At 34.1% G+C, this 25,874-nt stretch overlaps 1 protein-coding gene across 1 annotated transcript in view; it reads left to right on the top strand.

The window, feature by feature from the left end:
- Window positions 1-1,249: 1,249 nt before the first annotated feature.
- Window positions 1,250-25,874, top strand: part of LOC139501768 (vitellogenin-1-like) — a 28,708-nt gene continuing 4,083 nt past the window's right edge. The window contains exons 1-4 of the mRNA XM_071290911.1: window positions 1,250-1,981; window positions 2,447-3,058; window positions 8,421-8,467; window positions 8,879-9,025. Coding sequence (XP_071147012.1) covers window positions 1,471-1,981; window positions 2,447-3,058; window positions 8,421-8,467; window positions 8,879-9,025 — 1,317 coding nt within the window. The 5' untranslated portion in view covers window positions 1,250-1,470. The remainder of the gene's footprint in view (window positions 1,982-2,446; window positions 3,059-8,420; window positions 8,468-8,878; window positions 9,026-25,874) is intronic.

The following is a 25,874-nucleotide window of genomic DNA, read 5'->3' as shown; positions in this document are numbered from 1 at the left end:
CATGTATGTTAATAACGAATAATTACTAAATAATCAATGTATACTACTATATTTTTTTTCTATTACTGGTGTTTTGAGGAAGGAAATTAAAAAAAAAAGTAACAAAAATATTGGGATCTATGTAATTCATAAAGTTCAAGATCACAAAGTCAAATGTTGTGTTATTTCTTTGCAAAACAAGGGCTGTGCAAATTTGCCTGCTGTAAAAATATTGTAACAGTTAAGTGTAATGTAGGTACAGTAGCAGAAAGCTTTCTTGTGTTAAATTTTGAGTTTGAACTTGCATGCTAAATATCCACTTTTTGATATGGACCGTGCTCTGACGTCCCACAGTCTCAGCTTGTCGGGCAAAACAGTCGTTGGATGTCAGAGCAATCTCGGACAAGAGACAGGGTTGAGTCCTTCTGTTCTTTCCAACATAGGTTAACGTGAAGGATGAAGTTTCTTATCAATGAAAGAAGAATGCTATCAAAATGAAATTTTACAGTCATATGCATCACGGTTTGAACAATTAAAAAAAAAGTCAGAAATTAGACCCCTAACACTAAATTTATCGTTTAAGATCACACAAAAAGAGATTGTTATACAAGGCTCTAAGATGGAACATTTCATCTTTTGGACACATATTCTTATTTAACACTGGAAGTATGCACTGTAAATTTCCTTTAACACAGTTTGTTTTCCCAGTCAAAACTGTTGAAGTTGTGCTGATGAGGAAAAAATGGGCTTGGGAATGAATTTATAATGATTTTTTGGGATATTTCAAACTGATAGTTTTAGGGATATGGGATATTTGTAAAAAATATTTATTGGGATATTAGGGGTAAACATTATAGGGATACGGGATATTGGGATAAAAACTTAATGGGATATGGTATATTGATACCCCCCCCCCTAAACAAGCCTCATTACACCTATAATCCTCTATATAGTTGAGTTGTAGACTTATATTGTTTATAACTTGTACTTCGGTCTTTAGATAAATTTTAAAAGTTTCTCCCTAAGAACATCCCTACTAAAGATTTTGTATATTTATCAGATACCAAAAACCAAAAATAAATTTTAATTTAAAGAACAAACGGACGTGAAAGATTTGATTTTAGAAAATTCAAACATTTTTGTTGGGAGGGAAGTTATGCAATGTTTTGAAAAATATTTAATTAACATAACAAAAACATATTTCTAATTATATAATATAATTTTATCTCTTTAAAAAAATAAAGAAATATTTTAGTTAATCGGTCATTAGATAAATTTTGATGTTGCTATGGCGGTAAAGGAAGCGTAATGGCTGCTGTAGAAAGGACAATACTACTTTACACGCTTGAAGAACTTCTGAAATCATTTTAACGAGGGACCTCTATATCCATCAATGCTAGAAAACCACCCCAAAATTAAGAATTAACATTATTTTTATTTCGTATGAAGCTAGGAGCATGTTGTTGGCAAAAAGAAATGCTTTAAGCAATAATGTCTGCTTTGTCATCAGTTCCTGCAGTGTTAAAGCTCAACCATGCACCAAGGGACTCAATGGGTACTTTCAATCACGATGATGGAAATACAAAATCTTATGATATTCCATTAAAACAATACAAAGCAAATTATAACACACCAACACTTGGTGATATTCTTCGAGGTGCTGATTCAATAACAAGCATTACATTTAATTCCTCAGTTCTTCATAAAATCACTGATTCAGGTCAAGATGATGTACATATAGGAAAATCTCCATCAACTGCTTCAAGATTGTCCCCTTATAGAAATATTGCCTCGCCATCATACAATACCCTATTGACGTCAGCCGCTAATGCAAGACCTGCAGTATATAACAGATCAGCTGGGAGTTCAAAGAATGAAAATCAGATCATTGAAGATTCAGAAAGTTTACCAGATAGTATGAAGCTTAAAGGCAGTAAATATAAAGTGAAAGATAATAACTCCTCCAGTTCCAAGGAGTCGAAAAATCATTTAAGCAAAAAAGGTAATTTAATTGTCATGATTGTTAGGTAAAAAAATACATGTTTGTTTGTTTGTATGACACCAATGAACACTTATTATTAGGCTTTGTGAAAATCATAAACCAATCTCAAGTTGTTTTTTATGAGTGAGCTGTTCGGGTCCGAGACAAATCAACTGTATAAAAGTTAGATTGTCTATTTTAAAATTTAAGTATTTTAAACATTGTCATGATAGTTAAACTGATCATAAAAAAAAAAAAAAATGGGATCGCAAATCCACAGACCAACTAATTAAAAAAACTACTCATTAATGCTTTTGCACAAATTTTATGCTGGAAAAAACACTACTGAAATTAACATAGCAAGATTTTATTATTGTGAACATCATCATACTGACAACTGTCACATTTTTTGTATATATTTTATAAAATCATCCCAATATTTTCTAAACATACAAATATAAAAATTATTTCTTCATATTTCTACAGGTAGAAGAAGCAGAAAAAGGTCGAGATCAGCGATTGGAAGAAGTAAAGGTCAAAATGTTGTAGACCGACTTTATCAACCCCCACAAAGTAACGGTGCAAAGACACCATCTGGTAAACCAGATATTAAATTAAAACCACAACAAAATGATATAAGAGATCCCTCTATTGGTAATGGATTAAGTCTTGGTGCTATGCAAATATCTTTATGTAAACCTATAACTATTCATAATAATAAGCCAGATAGGAGAGATACGAAATCTGAAGTGCCGAGAAGGTATAGCGAAAGAGTTTATACTGCCTCAACATCAAAATCTCTTGTACAAAAAGAACTTGTTGATGTTCCGAAAGAAGCTGTTGTTTTACCTCTTGTGACAAATAGTTCACTTGTGAAATCCATTACACAGACTGAAATTGCTAGAAGGACAAACAACTTCTTCTCACCGTCAACAAATAAACTCCCAATGCATATGGGAGGATCAGCGATTAAAAATCAAAACCAGTCTGATAGTGCTAACAAAGTGACTAAAATTTATCTTTCTGATAAACACTCAGGGACAGTGAAGGACTGTGGGGTTGAAATTCCATGTGCACCGCCTGCCACCCCTACTCCAGGTAAGGTTAAAGTGGAACATGCTCTTCTGCTCTTTGAATGATTTGAACTTACCTCTCAAACCATGTACATGTATATACATTCAGGCCAAATAAAATAATATGTGTGTTTCCTATTACATGTTTGAAAAAAATAGGGTACATGTATAGGTACCAGAAGATAGGAAATTGTTTTAATTTTACAATTTTTTTTTACATCGAGTCTATAGGGAGAGAAATTCTGACTTAAACAGTGTTTATCGAAAAATGACAAAAAAACTTTAAGGTTGGCTATTTCTAAGCTTAAAACGTTGGCTAGGAAACACACTAAGTCTTATTTTTTTATGTGGCCTCATACATAATTACACAATGAACTACATGTATACACTGTAAACCCAGTAATACACAATAACATCTTGCACTTACATTTTTACACCATACACTTTTCCTGATACACTTCTCCCAATACACCATTCTTGATTACAACATTAAAGCCATTACAGCATTAACCCTTCATCATACACCATAAACTTTTACACCATTTCCAACACACTACTGTAATTTATGCACTATTAAATTGTGACTTTTCCTATTGACCCTCTCCCATTTTCCCATAGAAAAATAGCAACATTCAAAACTACCATTAATGAAATGTTTAATGGAATTTCAAAATATATTTAAAAAATCTTTAAAGAAACTTAAATTCAAAAACCATACAAAAAATATTATAATATAATTATATCATGTCCAATTTAGTTTTGTCACAACCATCATTGTTGCACTTGATACATGTACATTTAACTTTGCACAAGTTTATCAAATGTGTGTCGTGTGGCCTATTTTATTTTTTGGAACACCTTTTTTATTTTGAACCAGATTTTCGAAGTAAAAATTGGTTATTGAATTTATTGTTAGCAGACAGACCAGGTTGCAGGCGGGTGGGTTGGCAAAATTGTTAACATAAACTATAGTGTACATGTCCTCCTAATCATTAGATGTGGGTATATATACATGTAGTACATAGTTTAATTTGCAAAAGCAGGTGGCACTTTTTTGTAGAGCCTTGGACTTTTGTTGAAAAAAGCGAGACATATACATGTAATGATCCTACATTCCGTCAGCGTCATTGTGGCGGGCGGCGTCCACAGATATTGAATCTGTGGTTAAAGTTTTTGAAATTTTAATAACTTTCTTAAACTATCCTAGATTTCTACTAAACTTGGACAGAAGCTTGTTTATAATCTAGATCTTATAATAGTGTCCAGAAGTTAATTTTGAAAAAAAAATCTGACTTTCCGTATTTTACCTATAACATGTATAAATGGACTTAGTTTTTCTGTCTGACAGGAAACCTTACATTCAATTCACTCTGTGGTTAAAGTTTTTAAAACTTCATACATAATTACACAATGAACTACATGTATACACTGTAAACCCAGTAATACACAATAACATCTTGCACTTACATTTTTACACCATACACTTTTCCTGATACACTTCTCCCAATACACCATTCTTGATTACAACATTAAAGCCATTACAGCATTAACCCTTCATCATACACCATAAACTTTTACACCATTTCCAACACACTACTGTAATTTATGCACTATTAAATTGTGACTTTTCCTATTGACCCTCTCCCATTTTCCCATAGAAAAATAGCAACATTCAAAACTACCATTAATGAAATGTTTAATGGAATTTCAAAATATATTTAAAAAATCTTTAAAGAAACTTAAATTCAAAAACCATACAAAAAATATTATAATATAATTATATCATGTCCAATTTAGTTTTGTCACAACCATCATTGTTGCACTTGATACATGTACATTTAACTTTGCACAAGTTTATCAAATGTGTGTCGTGTGGCCTATTTTATTTTTTGGAACACCTTTTTTATTTTGAACCAGATTTTCGAAGTAAAAATTGGTTATTGAATTTATTGTTAGCAGACAGACCAGGTTGCAGGCGGGTGGGTTGGCAAAATTGTTAACATAAACTATAGTGTACATGTCCTCCTAATCATTAGATGTGGGTATATATACATGTAGTACATAGTTTAATTTGCAAAAGCAGGTGGCACTTTTTTGTAGAGCCTTGGACTTTTGTTGAAAAAAGCGAGACATATACATGTAATGATCCTACATTCCGTCAGCGTCATTGTGGCGGGCGGCGTCCACAGATATTGAATCTGTGGTTAAAGTTTTTGAAATTTTAATAACTTTCTTAAACTATCCTAGATTTCTACTAAACTTGGACAGAAGCTTGTTTATAATCTAGATCTTATAATAGTGTCCAGAAGTTAATTTTGAAAAAAAAATCTGACTTTCCGTATTTTACCTATAACATGTATAAATGGACTTAGTTTTTCTGTCTGACAGGAAACCTTACATTCAATTCACTCTGTGGTTAAAGTTTTTAAAATTTTAATAACTTTCCTAAAGTATACTGGATTTGTACCAAACTTGGACAGAAGCTTGCAATTGTTTATCATGTTTATGATCATAAAATAGTATCCAGAAGTAAATTTATTATTTAACAAAAAAACAAATCATATTTTACTTATAAATGGACTTAGTTTTTCTGCCAGGAAACATTACATTCACTCTGTCATTGTCTGTTGTTTAAGTTTTTGAAATTTTAATAACTTTCTTAAACTATCTTGGATTTGTACCATACATGCCATACTTGGACAGAAGCTTGTTTATGATCAAAAGCTAGTATCTAGAAGGAAATTTTGTTAAAATTTGTACCTGTTTTTCCGTATTTTACTTATAAATGGACTTTTTCTTCCACATGTTCCAGTTAACATTACATACAGTCGTGAGTTAAAGTTTTAAAAACATTTATTAGATTCATAAACTATCATGACTATCCTGAATTTTTACCAAGCTTTGACTGAAGCTTCTTACAATCAAAATATAGTATCGAGAGGAATACGTTTATTAATGTTTGTCCTCGCTTTTGTTGAGCCTGTTATTAACAGCAAAAGTGGGCAAGACAATATAGGTTCCGCAGAACCCTTACAAATTTTTGATATATACATGCATGTAATTAGTGCTTGGCCATATACATGATATATGTCAGAAAAATGTTTGTTGTTGTCTCCTAGACACATTTCTCGTTTCCATTCTCAATTTTATTTAATTTTTTGCCAGCAATAAGTATAAGCAGAGTTTTTAGCAGACAGCAGTCTTTAAGAAAACAAAATACAAAATGTACATGATGTATAACACGCTTAATTTTGTTTGTCAGGTACATGTATAATGTACTATGTACATGTATAATGTACTATGTACATGTATAATGTACTATGTACATGTATAATGTACTATGTACATGTTTAATGTACTATGTACATGTATAATGTACTATGTACATGTTGTAGGTCTTTTCATTACATTTACCTAATGTAAAGTACTTGCAAGTCAATTTTTAGATGACATGTATTGGCATAGTCATGTCAACTGGCACAATGTACATATATATATATCACATATATCAGTTGTGTATATTATGCAATCAGTTGGACTTAATTCATGAGTCAAGAACAACAGAATTTAGTTAATATAATAATTCTTCAAGTAATTAACATGATTAAGCTAAAGAAATATGTCATTAGTTTATTTACTTTTGTAACCACCCTTTCATTTGAAAGCCATAATCGGCCATTCTTTTTTAAAGAGTGGTTTTTAAAAACTTTCAGTACTATTAAAGTTATATTTGAAATGAACATGCAACTTTTTTTTAAAGCTTAGTCACATGACAATGTTTACTTTCAATGCAATCACCAATGAAAGAGTTGTCAATTATATTTTATTGAAAGTACATGTACATGTATGTATGACTGCATTCGGCAAAATTTTGTTCATGTATATGTTTTACCTAGATCAGCATCGGCTTGATATGTTTATAGTCAGAAAATAATACAATATTCAAAATAATATTATGATAGAATTTAAATCTTTAAAATTTTGGGTGTCCAGCAGCTGGCTGCATGCACTATATGTATATAATTTTTTATTTGTTTTACATTAAATTGTGCACAGTTGCCCCTAATTATAAACTCCTGATACTGTTACAGTATATATATAAAAGATTGTTTTATGAGTTTGTAATTGTACATGATGTTAGTTTTTGTGGTCTTTGGTGGATTTTTTAAAATTGGATAACTATTAAAAAAAATTCTAATCTATTAATTGTATTAAACTTAAATTGAAAGCTTCCAGATAATAAAAATATCCTGATGATCAAGGCAAAGCCTGCGTGATTAAGTAAAGTTATTTAATCTTTTTCTTAAACATGTAAATTACATTTCACTTTTCACATTATAAACCATGATAAACTGATAATAAGATTTATTTCCTAATAACTTTCAAGCCATAAAAATCAATAATAGTTCTATAATTATACCAGTTACAAGTACAGTTTACTATATATTACTTTGTGAAACATTTAAAAATTATACCAGGTTTTTTTCTATACCTGTTATGTTAATTCAGTGAAAAGAAACGTTTTATGTTGATTTCACCTTTGTTGAAAAAAAGACGTTGAGAGACATATAGACATGAGATGGGAAAGTTATTTTTATCACTAAGATGCATACCTGAGCTACCTGGATAGTTTAAGGTGTTATGTTTGGATAATTGGATCATTTATTTGTGTCAGAATTATAATGGCAAGACCAGGGGTAAAATTGCCATCAATATTTTTTGAAACAAAAAGCTCAAAGGCAAAGAGAAAGAAGAATGTTGGCCATGGTAGTAAGTGTTTGGTGTATATATTTTTTATTTACAAAGTTTATACTTAGAAACATATATAAATATATACTGGTATATACATGTATATACAAATACCTACATGTACATGTTGTAGATCTAGATCAATATTTGCTGATGTAATTGTTGAATTATTGATGAAGAAATTAACATCTTTTGTGTTAAAAAGAAATAAAAGATTCTTTTCAATGAAGATAATTATAAAGAAAAAGTGTCAAATATATTATTAATGCATACATTGCAAACAGATTTTTCTTAAGCCACATTGAAAAGAATCTTAAATTTCCTTTCAATAAAAAGTTCTCACTATACATGCTATACATTTTGTACACAAATCTTTGAAATTACCTGACAGTTTGTTCATAAACAAAATTAAACGATGAAGTACAAACTAGTAGTCTGAGATTCTGTTAAAATCACTCCACAACTTTTCACAGTAAATACTTGTGATTTGTAGTGATTTACTGTGCCCCACTTGTTTGGTTGATTATATAGGGAATGGCTTGACCCCCCCCCCCCCCCCCCCCCCCCCCTTATAAAAAGTTCTGGATCCTCCAGTGTCACCTGTTCTAAAATTCTTATTTTATTTTTTGTTTTTCCAGAACAAATGAGGAAGGTGGAATATATACCTAGTCTAACTGATATCAGAGTAAGTACAATAAAGTGAAACTCCAAGGATTAAAATATGTAAATCCAATCTCTTTAAAGTCAGCTGGTAGTTTTCGATAGGATACGATAAATGGAAAGATGTGGTATGATAAGTGTCAATGAGTCAACACTCCACCAGACCCAACTGATGTATATGTACATGTAGAAACAATTTTACCTCTGAAAGCTGTCTTCGCATTGGTCACCCCCCCCCCCCCCCCCCCCCCCCCAAAAAAAAAAAAATGTTCAACAAAATGCAAATTTCTAAACGAATGCATGCGATCTTTCAGTTTGTGAAAACCACTAAATAAATGAATCCACAGTATTCATACTTATTACCCTAAATACTGATATTAAATTTTATGATTTTTAAATTTTTTTTTTATGGCTGACATTCATTTTTTGATTTCAGTCTCAGAGAGCAGTAAAAGTTAAATTACAGGTGCTAGAGAAAGAAGCTCAGAAAAGAATGGAAAAACAACAGATTGAAAGAGACAAAATAGAAAAGCAGAACAAAAAACTGATGGAAAAAGATTTAAAGCAACAACAGAGGTTGCAGGTAAAAATTGTGGTTTTGGTCAAATGATTAACTTTATTTTTGTCTTTTAAGATTTTATGCACAGATCTTATTATAGGTAGGTTAACGTTGTAACATTGACAGTTTAAAAAACATTCAGTCCAGATCAAGGATCCGGAAATTTTTTCACACAATTTTGATATGATTGAAAAGTTGATGCCCCTTTTCAAATTGTCGATGTCAAACTAGATTCATGGCAACAACAAACTTGTATTGCTGTTTTATCCCTTTTTACTAAGTAAATTTCTTACCATTTTTTACTAAAACTTTCAAGAACTGTTTAGGGAATGCAACAGTATGAAATTTAAATGATTTTAATGACTCTTAGTCCAGATCATTGGTATTTTTCATTGTTAGTATCAAAGCTGGGTCTGTTTTTGAATTTGTGGCAGATACAGTGTATGATTAAATTTGTCAGTATATAGCTAACCCTTATAAAAAGAACAATTATGCCTCTTCAAACCTAAACATTGCACTGTACAATAAAAGCTATTGGAACTTTTAATGAATCAACTGCTGTCACTAATAAAAAAATAAGAAGCTGTGTTGTAATTGCCAATGAGACAATTTTCCACCAGAAACAAAATGACCTAAAAGTTAACAACTATAGGTCACTTTACAGCCTTCAACAGTGAGCAAAATCTATACCCAGTGTTTTCCTTTTTTCACTAAGGTAAGGTGGGTGTTTTAAAAAAATAACTTGCAACCGGGTGGTTTTTTTTAAAATGTCCAACCTTTTTTAATTTACTGTGGGTGCACGTGGGGGGTCTCAGAAATAAAGATTAGAATAATATTCACATTTTATGAAGTTGAACAAACATAAATAGAAGTAGTCATATTAATTGTCAAATATTCTTTGATTTTATTTTTTCAAAAATTCATCTCTTTTATCTCTTCTTTCATTTACAATTTTATGCATCAGCATGGATTTAAGGCCTTTCGATCCAGGTTTCTGTTCTGTTTCTTGCTTTTGTGCCGTATTTTTTTATAAGTCATTTGAAGTCTAGCTCATATTTGTCTTCACTTGCGTGTCTTTTCCGTTGTTTGGTTGATTTTTGTTCAATTTCCACAACTTCAACATTACTATCAATTTTATTTAACTTATTTGGTCTAGTATTTTCTTTATCATCATCGTCATCTTCCTTTCTTTTCCCCTGATTGATTAATGAAAACATTGAAATTTGACGATTGGACGCCATCTTTGTCAATGAAAACAAGGCGGGATTAGTATTCAAATTTTAATGGTACGGAACCGAAAAAAATCCGGATTTTGAAAAAAAAGCCGACCACCTCCTAAAATCGAAAGGTGGTCGGCTTTCAAAAGAAGGTGGTCGGCACACCCGGCTTAAATGCCGAATGGAAAACACTGATACCACATAGCAAGCCATACATGACAAATGTATACCTAATCATTCACAGAAGACCAACTGCCTGATTTATATACAAAACAAACAAAAACAATGATGAACAGTAACTAACAACAGCAACTTTATTACAGGCTCCTGACTTGGGGCAGGCACCTACATGATACATTATGTGGCATGTGATTTCTTCTTCAGACCTTTTCTCTTTAAACTACACTTGTAATTTCTGTCTTTCAATTTTTAGAATAGTAATTTGCTCATTTTATATGTTGATGCATTTGTGTTAAATCTTCAACTTTGATGGCTGACATCCTTTAATTTCATATAGTATAGATTTTAAATTCAAGAATACTTTAGATCATTTCATTTTGTTTTCCATTACCTTAATTTTAACAGAAAAATTATAACTGATTTGAAATAGAGTTCCCTAGACTGATAATGGGAGATAATCCAAATGTTCTAAGGTTTGTTAAAAATGGGAGATAACCAACTAGAAGATGTTCGCAGGTGGCAGTTAGGTCCGCTGCTGTATGCCCTGAGGTAATCGGTGCCCTGAGGTAATCGTGGTAATGCGCCATTGATTAAATACGCACGAAAATATAGTTCTTATTTAGATAGATCTTAATACCAAATTTTAATGTGACCAAATACCAAAGATGTCAACAAACTTCCCAAATGATTTTATTATTGTATTCACCGATCATTTATTTCGTATGTACGTGTAGGGTGGGGATGGCTGGTAAAATTATAAACTTTTTTTTTTTTTATAAAAGTTCAATTAATGATCTGAAGTATTCATTCATGACAGGGTTACCTGAGGTAACCCCAATTATAACAACAAATACAACCATTAAACTCAAGTCAACTGAGGAAACTTTATATATACATCACATAAACAATACAAATCTATGAAGTCCTACATTCTAAATTAAGAAATTGTGTTATTAAAATATAAATGTATACACTAGCAAAGTATGTACTAAAAATTCTTTCATAACAGGGTAACCTGCGGTAACCCAAACAATAACAGCAAATACAACCTATTTAACTCAAGTTAATTCAGATCACCTTTACATATACATCACATAAACAATATAATTTCAATGAATTCCTACATAACAAAAGAAGAAAATGGTTTGTTACAGCATAAATGCATATACTAGCAAAGTATCTACTAAGTATTTTGTTATGACAGGGTTACCTCAGGTAACCCATAAAATAGCAACAAGTATTAGCCATTGATATCAAGTTAACTAAAGTCGCTTTTCCGATATATCACATAAACAATACACATCTATGAGGCCTACATGTAATATAAAGAAATTGTTTGATTACAACATAAATGTTTTCACTAGCAAACCATCTAATAAGCATTCTTTATAACATGAGTACCTGAGGTAACCCAAGACATAATTACAAATATAACCCACTTAACTTAACTGAAGTAAACTGAGATCACCTTTACATGTACATCAAATAAACAATACAACTTTCATGAAGTCCTACATTTAAAATAAAGAAGTTTGTTTATTACAATAAATGTAAACACTACCAAAGTATCTACGAAGTATTAATTCATGACAGGGTTACATGAGGTAACCCCAATAATTACAATAAATACAACCCATTCAACTCAAGTTAACTCAGGTTACATTTATATATACCTCGCATACACAATACAAATCTATGAAGTTCTACATTTTAGATTAAGAAATTGTGTCATTACAGAATAAATGCATATACCAACAAATTATCTACGAAGTATTCTTTCATAACAGAGATACCTCATGTTATTTCAAAAATAACAACAAATATAATCCATTCAAATTTAGATAACTAAAGTCGCCTTTCCTGAATATCATATAAACAATACTTATCTATGAAGTCCAAAATGAAATAGTAAATGGTTTATTAGAAGTTAAATGTATACTCTGGAAAACTATCTACGACGTATTCTTACGTGACAGGGTTACCTCAGATAACAAAAAAAACAATCACAACAAAGATAACCCATCTAACTCAAGTTCTAACCCATCTAACTCAAGTTCACTCAGGTTACCTTTAAATATATATACATCACATAAACAATACAAATCTATGAAGTCCTACATTTCAAATTCAAAAATTTTGGAATTACAATATGAATGTATACACTAGCAAAGTATCAACTAAGAATTCTTTCATAGCAGGGTTACCTGAGGTAACTTAAATAATAACAGCAAATACAACCTATTTAACTCAAGTTAATTCAGATCACCTTTACATATACATCACATAAAAAATATAACTTCAAAGAATTTCTACATTAAAAATCAAGAGGTTGGTTTATTACACCATTAATGCATATACTAGCAAAGTATCTACTAAATATTCTGTCATGCACGGTTACCTCAGGTAACTCTTAAAATAGAAACAAGTATTATCCATTCATATCAAGTTAACTTAAGTCGCCTTTCCAATATATCACATAAACAATACCCATCTATGAAGTCCTACATTTCAAATAAAGAAATTTTTTATTTACAACATAAATGTTTACACTAGCAAACTATCTTAAAATCATTCTTCATATCATGGGTACCTGAGGTAACCCCAGACATAATTACAAATATAACCCACTTAACTGAAGTTAACTGAGGTCACCTTTACATGTGCATCACATAAACAATACAACTTTCATGAAGTACTACATTTAAAATAAAGAAGTTTGTTTATTACAATTAATGTAAACACTAGCAAAGTGTCTACGAAGGATTCATTCATTACAGGGTTACCTTAGGTAACCATAACAATAACAACAAAGATAACCCATCTAACTCAAGTTCACTGAGGTCACCTTTAAATATATATGCATCACATAAACAATACAAATCTATGAAGTCCTACATTTCAAATAAAAAAATTGTGGAATTACAATACAAATGTATACACTAGCAAAGTATCTACTAAGAATTCTTTCATAGCAGGGTTACCTGAGGTAACCAATACAATAACAACAAATACAACCTATTTAACTCAAGTGAATTCAGATCACCTTTACATATACATCACATAAACATTATAACTTCAATGAATTTCTACATTAAAAACGAAGAAGTTGGTTTATTACACCATAAATGCATATACTAGCAAAGTATCTACTAAGTATTCTGTCATGACAGGGTTACCTCAGGTAACCCATAAAATAGCAACAAGTATTATCCATTCATATCAAGTTAACTTAAGTCGCCTTTCCGGTATATCACATAAACAATACACATCTATGAAGTCCTTCATTTAAAACAAAGAAATATAAATGTTTACAATAGCAAACTTTCTAAAAAGCATTCTTCATGTCATGGGTACCTGAGGTAACCCCAGACATAATTACAAATATAACCCACTTAACTGAAGTTAACTGAGTTCACCTTTACATGTACATCACATAAGCAATACAACTTTCATGAAGTACTACATTTGAAATAAAGAAGTTTGTTTATTACAATTAATGTAAACACTAGCAAAGTATCTACGAAGAATTCATTCATTACAGGGTTACCTGAGACAGGGTTACCTCAGGTAACCTAATAATAACAACAAATACAACCCTTTTAACTCAAGTTTACTCAGGTAACATATATCTATACATCGCATAAACAATACAAATCTATGAAGTCCTACATTTTAAATTAAGAAATTGTGTAATTACAACATCAATGCATATACCAGAAAAATATGTACGAAGTATTCTTTCATAACAGGGTTACCTCAGGTAACCTCAAAAATAACAGTAAATATAATCAATTCAAATAAAGTTAACTTAAGTTGCCTTTCCTAAATATCATATAAACAATACACATCTATGAAGTTCAAATTTATAAAAAAGTAAATCGTTTATTACAACTTAAATGTATATTCTGGAAAACTATCTACAAAGTATTCTTACATGACAGGATAACCTCGGGTAACCATACCAATAACATCAAATAAAAAATACAAATCTATAAAGTCCTACATTTTTAAATTAAGAAATTGTGTGATTAAAATACAAATGTATACACTAGCATAGTATCTACTAATATTTTTTTCATAACAGGGTTACCTGAGGTAACCCAAGCAATATCAGCAATTACAACAAATTTAACTCAAGTTAATTCAGATCACCTTTACATTTACATCACATAAACAATATAACTTCAATGAATTCCTACATTGAAAATGAAGAAGTTGGTTTATTACACAATAAATACATAATCTAACAAAGTATCTACTAAGTATTCTGTCATGACAGGGTTACCTCAGGTAACCCATAAAATAGCTACAAGTATAATCCATTTAAATCGAGTTAAGACAGATCGCATTTTCTAAATATCGCGTAAGCAATTTACATCTGTGAAGTCCTACATGTAAAATAAAGAAATTGTTTGATTACAACATAAATGTTTACACTAGCAAACTATCTAATAAGCATTCTTTCATAACAGGGGTACCTGAGGTAACCCCAAATATAATTGCAAATATAACCCACTTAACTGAAGTTATTTGAGGTCACCTTTACATATATATCTCATAAACAATATAACTTCAATGAATTTCTACATTCAAAATGAATAAGTTAGTTTATTACAATTAGTGTAAAGACTAGCAAAGTATCTTCGAAGTATTCATTCATGACAGGGTTACCTCAGGTAAGTTAACCCCAATTATAACGACACATACAATCCATTTAACTCAAGTGAACTCATGTAACATTTACATATAATCGCATAAACAATACAAATCTTTGAAGTCCTACATTTTAAATTAAGAAATTGTGTAATTACAGCATAAATGCATATACCAGCAAGGTATCTACGAAGTATTCTTTCATACCAGGATTACCTCAGGTAACCCAAAAAATAACAACAAATATAATCGATTCAAATCAAATTAACATAAGGTTGCAGTCTTGTTATTGACTGCTCCATAGGCTTACATGCAAAACAGCTGATCTTAGAAAAAAAATCATGTTCATATCATGTATGTACCAAAGTGAAATTGTGATTTAATTGAAAAAAGGGGGTCTTGCCACGAAGAATAAAACGTTACGCAATCGTGAAGTCAACTCATTTTTTTTCTACTGTCTGTTTGCTATTTTTACTAGACCTCACCACTTCAAGTAAACATGATATCCTTCCATTTTCCTGGAATGATATCCCAAAAAGATGCAAGATTTTTTAAAAAGTCTATATTTATGTTTTCATTCACCATAAACCTATAAACAAACAGAAAAAAATGAGTTAAAAAAAAAATTCAGTCTACTAAATTATCTGTAAATCTCATTTTTGTCTATCATTATGAATAACCTGACCATGCACAGTTGTACAGTGGTTCACTGAGGTAACCTGACCATGCACAAGAGTACAATGGTTCTCTGAGGTAACCTGACCATGCACAGTTGTACAATGGTTCCCTGAGGAAACCTACCATGCACAGTAGTACAATGGTTCCTGAAGTATTCTGACCAGGCACAGTAGTGCAATTGTTCCCTGAGGTAACTTGACCATGCACAGAAGTACAATGGTTCCCTGAAGTAATCTGACCATGTACAGTAGTACAATGGTTACCTGGGTAAATCTGACCATGCACAGTAGTACAATGATTCCCTGAGGTAACATGACAATGCACAGTAGTACAATGGTTCCCTGAGGTAACCTGGCCATGCACAGTAGTACAGTGGTTCCCTGAGGTAACATGACAATGTACAGTAGTGCAATGGTTCCCTGAGGAAACCTGACAATGCACAGTAGGACAATGGTTCCCTGAGGTAACCTAACCATACACATTAGTACAATGGTTCCCTGAGATAAACTTACCATGCACAGTAGTACAATGGTTCCCTGAGGAAACCTGGCAATGCACAGAAGTACAATGGTTCCCTGCAGTAACCTGACCATGTACAGTAGTACAATGATTCCCTTGGGAAACCTGACCATGCACAGTAGTACAATGGTCACCTGAGGTAGCATGACAATGCACAATAGTACAATGGTTCCCTGAAGTATTCTGACCAGGCACAGTAGTGCAATTGTTCCCTGAGGTAACTTGACCATGCACAGAAGTACAATGGTTCCCTGAAGTAATCTGACCATGTACAGTAGTACAATGGTTCCCTGGGTAAACCTGACCATGCACAGTAGTACAATGATTCCCTGAGGTAACATGACAATGCACAGTAGTACAATGGTTCCCTGAGTAACCTGACCATGTACAGTAGTACAATGATTCCCTTTGGAAACCTGACCATGCACAGTAGTACAATGGTCACCTGAGGTAGCATGACAATGCACAATAGTACAATGGTTCCCTGAGGTAACCTGACCATACACAGTAGTAATGTGGTTCCCTGAGGTAACATGACCATGTACAGTAGTAGAAGTAAAAACACAAAAATACTAAACTCCAAGAAAAATTCAAAAAGGAAAATAAAAAATCAAAAGGCAAAATCAAAAGTCCAAACACATAAAACAAATGGATAACAGAATGGTTCCCTGAGGTAACCTGACAATGCACAGAAGCACAATGGTTCCCTGAGGTAACCTGACCATGCACAGAAGCACAATTTTTCCTGAGGTAACTGACCATGCACAGTAGTACAATGGTTCCCTGAGATAATAAACTGACCATGCACAGCAGTACAATGGTTCCCTGAGGTAACATGACCATGTACAGTAGTTTAATGGTTCCCTGAAGTAATCTGATCATGCACAGTAGTGCAATGATTCTCTGAAGTAACCTGACCATGCATGGTAGTGCAATGATTCCCTAATTACTTACCATGCACAGTAGTACAATTGTTCCCTGAAGTTATCTGACCATGCAGGGTAGTACAATGATTTCCTGAGGTTACCTACCATGCAGAGTAGTACAATGGTTTCCTGAAGAAACCTGACCATGCACAGTAGTGCATTGGTTCCCTGAGGTAACCTGACCATGCACAGTAGTACAATGATTCCTTGAGGTGAACTCACAATACACAACAGTACAATGGTTCCCTGAGGTACCATGACCATGCACAGTCGAACAACGTTTCCCTGAGGAGACTTGAACATGCACAATAGTACAATGGTTCCCTGGACAGTAGTACAATGGTTCCCTGAGGTTACCTGACAATGCCCAGTTGTATTGTGGTAACCTGGTGTAACATGACCATGCACAGTAGTATAATGATTCTCTGAGGTTACCTACCATGCACAGTAGTACAATGGTTCACTTAAGTAACCTGAATATGCACAGTTCAATGGTTCCCAGCAGATTAGTATAATGGTTCCCTGGGGTTACTTGACCATGCCCAGTTGTACAGTGGTTCCCTGAGGAAACCTGACAATGCACAGTAGTACAACGGTTCCCTGAGGTAACCTGACCATGCACAGTAGTACAATGGTTCCCTGAAATAAACTTACCATGCACAGTAGTACGATGGTTCCCTGAGGTAACCTGGCAATGCACAGTAGTACAATGCTTTCCTGAGGTTACCTGACCATGCATAGTTGAACAGTGGTTCCCTGAGTAACCTGACCATGTACAGTAGTACAATGATTCCCTTTGGAAACCTGACCATGCACAGTAGTACAATGGTCACCTGAGGTAGCATGACAATGCACAATAGTACAATGGTTCCCTGAGGTAACCTGACCATACACAGTAGTAATGTGGTTCCCTGAGTTAACATGACCATGTACAGTAGTAGAAGTAAAAACACAAAAATACTAAACTCCAAGAAAAATTCAAAAAGGAAAATAAAAAATCAAAAGGCAAAATCAAAAGTCCAAACACATAAAACAAATGGATAACAGAATGGTTCCCTGAGGAAACCTGACAATGCACAGAAGCACAATGGTTCCCTGAGGTAACCTGACCATGCACAGAAGCACAATTTTTCCTGAGGTAACCTGACCATGCACAGTAGTACAATGGTTCCCTGAGATAATAAACTGACCATGCACAGCAGTACAATGGTTCCCTGAGGTAACATGACCATGTACAGTAGTTCAATGGTTCCCTGAGGTAACATGACCGTGCACATTAGTACAATGGTTCCCTGAGGAAACCTACCATGCACAGTAGTACAATGGTTCCTGAAGTATTCTGACCAGGCACAGTAGTGCAATTGTTCCCTGAGGTAACTTGACCATGCACAGAAGTACAATGGTTCCCTGAAGTAATCTGACCATGTACAGTAGTACAATGGTTCCCTGGGTAAACCTGACCATGTACAGTAGTACAATGATTCCCTGAGGTAACATGACAATGCACAGTAGTACAATGGTTCCCTGAGGTAACCTGGCCATGCACAGTAGTACAGTGGTTCCCTGAGGTAACATGACCATGTACAGTAGTACAATGGTTCCCTGAGGTAACATGACAATGCACAGTAGTACAATGGTTCCCTGAGGTAACCTGGCCATGCACAGTAGTACAATGGTTCCCTGAGGTAACATGACAATGCACAGTAGTACAATGGTTCCCTGAGGTAACCTGGCCATGCACAGTAGTACAGTGGTTCCCTGAGGTAACATGACAATGTACAGTAGTGCAATGGTTCCCTGAGGAAACCTGACAATGTACAGTAGTACAATGGTTCCCTGGGTAAACCTGACCATGCACAGTAGTACAATGGTTCCCTGAGGTAACATGACAATGCACAGTAGTACAATGGTTCCCTGAGGTAACCTGGCCATGCACAGTAGTACAGTGGTTCCCTGAGGTAACATGACAATGTACAGTAGTGCAATGGTTCCCTGAGGAAACCTGACAATGCACAGTAGGACAATGGTTCCCTGAGGTAACCTGACCATGCACATTAGTACAATGGTTCCCTGAGATAAACTTACCATGCACAGTAGTACAATGGTTCCCTGAGGTAACCTGGCAATGCACAGAAGTACAATGGTTCCCTGCAGTAACCTGACCATGCACAGTAGTACAATGGTCACCTGAGGTAGCATGACAATGCACAATAGTACAATGGTTCCCTGAGGTAACCTGACCATACACAGTAGTAATGTGGTTCCCTGAGGTAACATGACCATGTACAGTAGTAGAAGTAAAAACACAAAAATACTAAACTCCAAGAAAAATTCAAAAAGGAAAATAAAAAATAAAAAGGCAAAATCAAAAGTCCAAACACATAAAACAAATGGATAACAGAATGGTTCCCTGAGGAAACCTGACAATGCACAGAAGCACAATGGTTCCCTGAGGTAACCTGACCATGCATAGAAGCACAATTTTTCCTGAGGTAACCTGACCATGCACAGTAGTACAATGGTTCCCTGAGATAATAAACTGACCATGCACAGCAGTACAATGGTTCCCTGAGGTAACATGACCATGTACAGTAGTTTAATGGTTCCCTGAAGTAATCTGATCATGCACAGTAGTGCAATGATTCTCTGAAGTAACCTGACCATGCATGGTAGTGCAATGATTCCCTAATTACTTACCATGCACAGTAGTACAATTGTTCCCTGAAGTTATCTGACCATGCAGGGTAGTACAATGATTTCCTAAGGTTACCTACCATGCAGAGTAGTACAATGGTTTCCTGAAGAAACCTGACCATGCACAGTAGTGCATTGGTTCCCTGAGGTAACCTGACCATGCACAGTAGTACAATGATTCCTTGAGGTGAACTCACAATACACAACAGTACAATGGTTCCCTGAGGTACCATGACCATGCACAGTCGAACAACGTTTCCCTGAGGAGACTTGAACATGCACAATAGTACAATGGTTCCCTGGACAGTAGTACAATGGTTCCCTGAGGTTACCTGACAATGCCCAGTTGTATTGTGGTAACCTGGTGTAACATGACCATGCACAGTAGTATAATGATTCTCTGAGGTTACCTACCATGCACAGTAGTACAATGGTTCACTTAAGTAACCTGAATATGCACAGTTCAATGGTTCCCTGCAGATTAGTATAATGGTTCCCTGAGGTTACTTGACCATGCCCAGTTGTACAGTGGTTCCCTGAGGAAACCTGACAATGCACAGTAGTACAACGGTTCCCTGAGGTAACCTGACCATGCACAGTAGTACAATGGTTCCCTGAGATAAACTTACCATGCACAGTAGTACGATGGTTCCCTGAGGTAACCTGGCAATGCACAGTAGTACAATGCTTTCCTGAGGTTACCTGACCATGCATAGTTGAACAGTGGTTCCCTGAGTAACCTGACAATGCATAGTTGAACAGTGGTTCCCTGAGTAACCTGACAATGCATAGTATTACAATGGTTTCTTGAGGTTAAATAACCATGCACAGTAGAACAATGATTTCCTGAGGAAACCTGACAATGCAGAGTAGTACAATGATCCCCTGAGGTACCTTACAATCACAGTAGTAGAATGGTTCCCTGAGGTAACCTGACCATGCACAGTAGTAGAGTGGTTCCCTGAGGAGACATGACAATGCACAGAAGTACAATGGTTCCCTGAAGTAACCTGGCAATGCACAGTAGTACAATGTTTTCCTGAGGTTACGTGACCATGCATAGTTGTACAATGGTTCCCTGAGTAACCTAACAATGCACAGTATTACAATGGTTTCCTGGGGTAACTTAAACATGTACAGTAGTACAATTGTTCCCTGAGGTAACCTGACTATGCACAGTAGTACAATTTTTCCCTGGTGTAACCTGAATATGCACAGTAGTACTATGGTTCCCTGAGGTACCATGACCATGTACAGTAGAACAATGATTCCCTAAGGTAACATAGCCATACACAGAAGTACAATGGTTCCCTGAGGTAACCTGACCATGAACAGTTGCACAGTGGTTCCCTGAGTAACCTGAACATGCACAGTAGTACAATGGTTTCCTGAGGTAATCTGACCATACACAGTAGTACAATGATTCCCTGAGGCAACTTACCATGCACAGTAGTACAATGGTTCCCTGAGGTAACCTGACCAGGCACAGTTGTACAATGGTTCCCTGAGGTAACCTGACCATGCACAGTAGTACAATGGTTCCCTAAAGTAACCTGACCATGTCAATAGTACAATGGTTCCCTGGGGAAACCTGACCATGCACAGTAGTACAAAGGTTCCCTGAGGTAACATGACAATGCACAGTAGTACAATGGTTCCCTGAGGGAACCCGACCATACACAGTAGTACAGTGGTTCCCTGAGGTAACCTGACCATGCACAGTAGTGCAATGGTTCCCTCGGTAACATGACCATGCACAGTAGTACAATGGATCCCTGAGGTAAGCAGACCATGCACAGTAGAACAATGGTTCCTTGAAGTAACCCGATCATCATGCACAGTAGTACCATGGTTCCCTGAGGTAACCTTACCATGCACAGTAGTACAGTGGTTCCCTGAGGTAACCTGGTCATGTATAGCAATTTACATATGACCTGAGGTAACCTTGTCATGTACAGTAATTTACAGATGACCTGAGGTAACCTGGTCATGTACAGTAATTTACAGATGACCTGAGGTAGCCTGTCCGTGAAAAAAAGAACATAGATGTTATCTGGACGGACTAAGCTGACGAAGGGAGTTATGAACATTCAATTGTGGTCACCTGAGGTTTGTAGAAAATTAGCGTTTTGCAAAGTTTATCTGTGGTAACATGCAGCTGGTACAATGACCATGAAGTTGTGACCTTAGGTAACCTCACCATATTCTAACATACAGGGGTATTCTGAGGTTACATATTTATATACAGTAGTTAAAAAATGACATTAGTTAACATGTGCACATGACCATGTATAGAAATGCAGAAGTACGCTGAGGAAAACTAAATAGTGTTTTGTAAAGTTTATACAAAATGTGGTACCGTATAGCGGGTTATTTTCGCGGGGTGTAAATTTTCGCGGATAGAACAAAATCGCCAAAATAAATTCCGCCAATTTAAAAATGTACATGCAAAGGTAATGCTAAAAATGTTGAATCCGCCAAAATAATAACGGCCAAAATTTTTTGTATACCCTTTTCAATGAAAATCGCGAAATTTTACACCCACGAAAATAACCCGCTATACGATAATACGAGCATGTGCAGTAATACAGAGTAACCTCACCATGTACAACAATACAGAGGTAATATTAGGTAACCTCACAATGTTCAATCATACAGAGGTGACCTGAGGTAGCCTCACCATGTGAGCAATGATCTGAGATACAGGAAATACACAGTAATTTAGAGATGACCTAAGGTTATCTGACCATGTACAAAAGTCCACTGGAGATGTGAGGTTTTTCCTTGAAAATATCCAACATCTCTCAAATAAGATTGATTAAGACAATTAACATTCTAAAAAAGCAGTTATATACTGTATAACCTGTGCTTGTAACTACGTTACTTTCAAAGTAATGTCAAATGAAAAAACAAATAGATTACTGTTCGTACTGCAATGTTTCTCTTTTTTAATAATGGTGAATAAAATCATTTTAGTATGTACTGGCTGGTCATCATCGCGTATGATACGATTTTGATACTCATACACAGCTAATGAATATTATGCATGAACATAGAAAAAATCAGCACGTGTAGCCATAGACTGAGAGTTGTAGATTTGTAGTGTAAATATGTAGATGCCGTTTATAGAATACAAAATTAGATCAGAAACATATGCATAGTTATTAAAATAGAGAAAGGAAATGGTGAATATGTCAAAGCGACAACCACCCGACCATAGAGCAGACAACAGTCGAAGGCAACCAATGGGTCTCCAATGTAGCGAGAATTCCAGCAGCTGTAGGTGTCCTTCAGCTGGCCCCTAAAAATATGCATAATAGTTCAGTGATAATGGACGTCATACTAAACTCCGAATTATACACAAGAAACTAAAATATAAAATCATACAAGCCTAACAAAGGCCAGAGGCTCCTGACTTGGGACATGCGCAAAATTGCGGCGGGGTTAAACATGTTTATGAGATCTCAACCCTCCCCTTATACATCTAGCCAGTGTAGAAAAGTAAAAGCATAACAATACGCACATTATAATTCAGTTCAAGAGAAGTCCGAGTCTGATGTCAAAAGATGTAACAAAAGAAAATAAATAAAATGACAATAGTACATAAATAACAACAGACTACTAGCAGTTAACTTACATGCCAGCTCCAGACCTCAATTAAACTGATTGAAAGATTATGTGTTCATCATATGAATATCAGGCACAATCCCTCCCGTTAGGGGTTTAGTATCATACTATCATAAAATATATGAGAAGAACATAACCCGTGTCATGCCAACAACTTTTTTTTAGAAATAGATGTGTTTAGTTCCGATTCAAAGACTCTATCAGTGAATCAATATTAAAGCCAAAATATGCAATCTTTAATGACCTGACAACAGTATCGTAACTATATCCCTTTTTAATAAGTCTATTTAAAGGTTTTGTTAGTTTCTGAGGAGAATACTGACATTTTTGTTCTTTATATAGAATATTTCCATAAAAAATTGGATGTGAAATACCTGAACGTATAAGATGTCTGCATGTTGAGTTAAATTTACGAATTATTTCCTTATACCGATGATAAAATTTAGTAAATGTTTTGACCAGTTTGTGATATCGAAAACCCTGGTGTAATAATTTTTTAGTAATACATAAATTTCTCTCGCTAAAATCTAATACGTTGTTACATACACGAGAGAATCGTACAAGTTGAGATATATAGACACCATAAGATGATGACAAGGGAACGTCACCATCTTCAAATGAATAATTAACAATAGGAAATGAAAAAACATCTCTCTTATCAACAATTTTTGTATTTATCTTCCCGTTTATGATATAGATATCAAGATCGAAGAAAAGGGCAGTGGTCATTGTTATCATTAGTTTTAATTAAAGTAAGTTCTACAGGATAAATTTCTTTATTATATATACATACGGAAGTCGTTATTATTGAGAGCCAATATATCATCCAAATATCTAAAAGTATTGTTAAATTTTTGTATCAAATATTGTTTTGATGGGTCTTTGCTAATTTAAGTCATAAATTGTAACTCATAACAATACAAAAACAGGTCCGCAATAATTGGTTCACAGTTAGTCCCCATTGGAATTCCAATAATTTGACGATATACGGAATCTCTAAAGCGAACAAAAATGTTATCAAATAAAAATTCAAGCGCATAAATAGTATCAAAGCATGTCCAATTGACATAGTTCTTTTGTTTATTGCTACTAAAAAATGATCGCAAAGAGTTTGAACATATGTACTCGCATTCCGACTTTTTAAATGCCCAGTTAATTAGGGATGTGAATTTTTTCTTAATAAGAATATGAGGCAAAGTGGTATATAGAGTAGAAAAATCTAAACTTTGAACAGATTTAAAATCACCATTGTATGCATGCAATTTTTTGACACTTCAAAAGTAATTAATTCCACTATTTTCAAGGGCCTTATTTGAACAATTTATTATCAGGTTTTTTATTGTACCAAGTGTACTAGTAAGTAAAACAGACAATTTAGTAGTTGAACAATGGACAGCGGCGGGTCCAGGGGTGTTCTGAGTATAGGCACCTTTTTTTTTTTTTTTTTAGATCAATGCATTTGAATGGAAACATATAGTTGGAACCCCCTCCTTGTGTCCTGAATTGGGAACCCCCCTTTTTTAAATGGATGGATCCGCCACTGCCCCTCATGCAGTCGGACAAGATGGACTGATTTTCAATAACCTATCTATTAAATGTTATCATTTTCTACTTATATATGTTACTTTAAAAGAAGTAACCAAAATCAATATATGCGTAATCTGTCCATATGTTAGTGACATATATTATTAACTACTAGTATTTTAAAGCCAATCGAGTAAAATACGGATCTATTAATGTATGCTTTGCTTAATATACTTTGATATAATTGATAGAATACTTTTCACATATCGATTGTTTGTACAACTTTTATGAGAAAAAAAACGTATGTGCCTGCCCCAAGTCAGGAGCCTGTAATTCAGTGGTTGTCGTATCTTTACTATTTGTTTTTGTTCATTTGTTTTATATAATTAAGGCCGTTAGTTTTCTCGTTTCAATTGGATTTCATTGTTATTTCTGAACCTTTTATAGATGACAATGAGATATGGACTTTGTTCATTGTTGAAGGCCGTACGGTGACCTACAGTTGTTAATTTCTGTGTCCTTTTGTGGACAGTTGTCTCATTGGGATTTATACCACAGCTTCTTTTTTATATGTATCATTATTGAACGCATACATATCGTCATCTAGGTTCTTCTATTTTAATTGTATATATATATATTTATATCTACTACCCCTTTCGAATAAACAAAGAATGGTACACAAAGAAGCTTTAAATAAAATACATTTCAAACAAAGATAAGAAAAAACCAACGAAAGTGTTAATTATTTAACAATTTTGATTTAGTGTTAATGCTAATCTTACAGTGCAAGATGCATACACTTAAATTCAAATAATGCCGTGACAGTTTATAGCGATATTTTTTGTAACAGCTCAG

Source organism: Mytilus edulis, chromosome 13 (assembly GCF_963676685.1).
Source record: "Mytilus edulis chromosome 13, xbMytEdul2.2, whole genome shotgun sequence".
In the NCBI taxonomy this organism is placed as follows: domain Eukaryota; kingdom Metazoa; phylum Mollusca; class Bivalvia; order Mytilida; family Mytilidae; genus Mytilus; species Mytilus edulis.
This window is presented reverse-complemented; position numbering and strand designations above follow the sequence as displayed.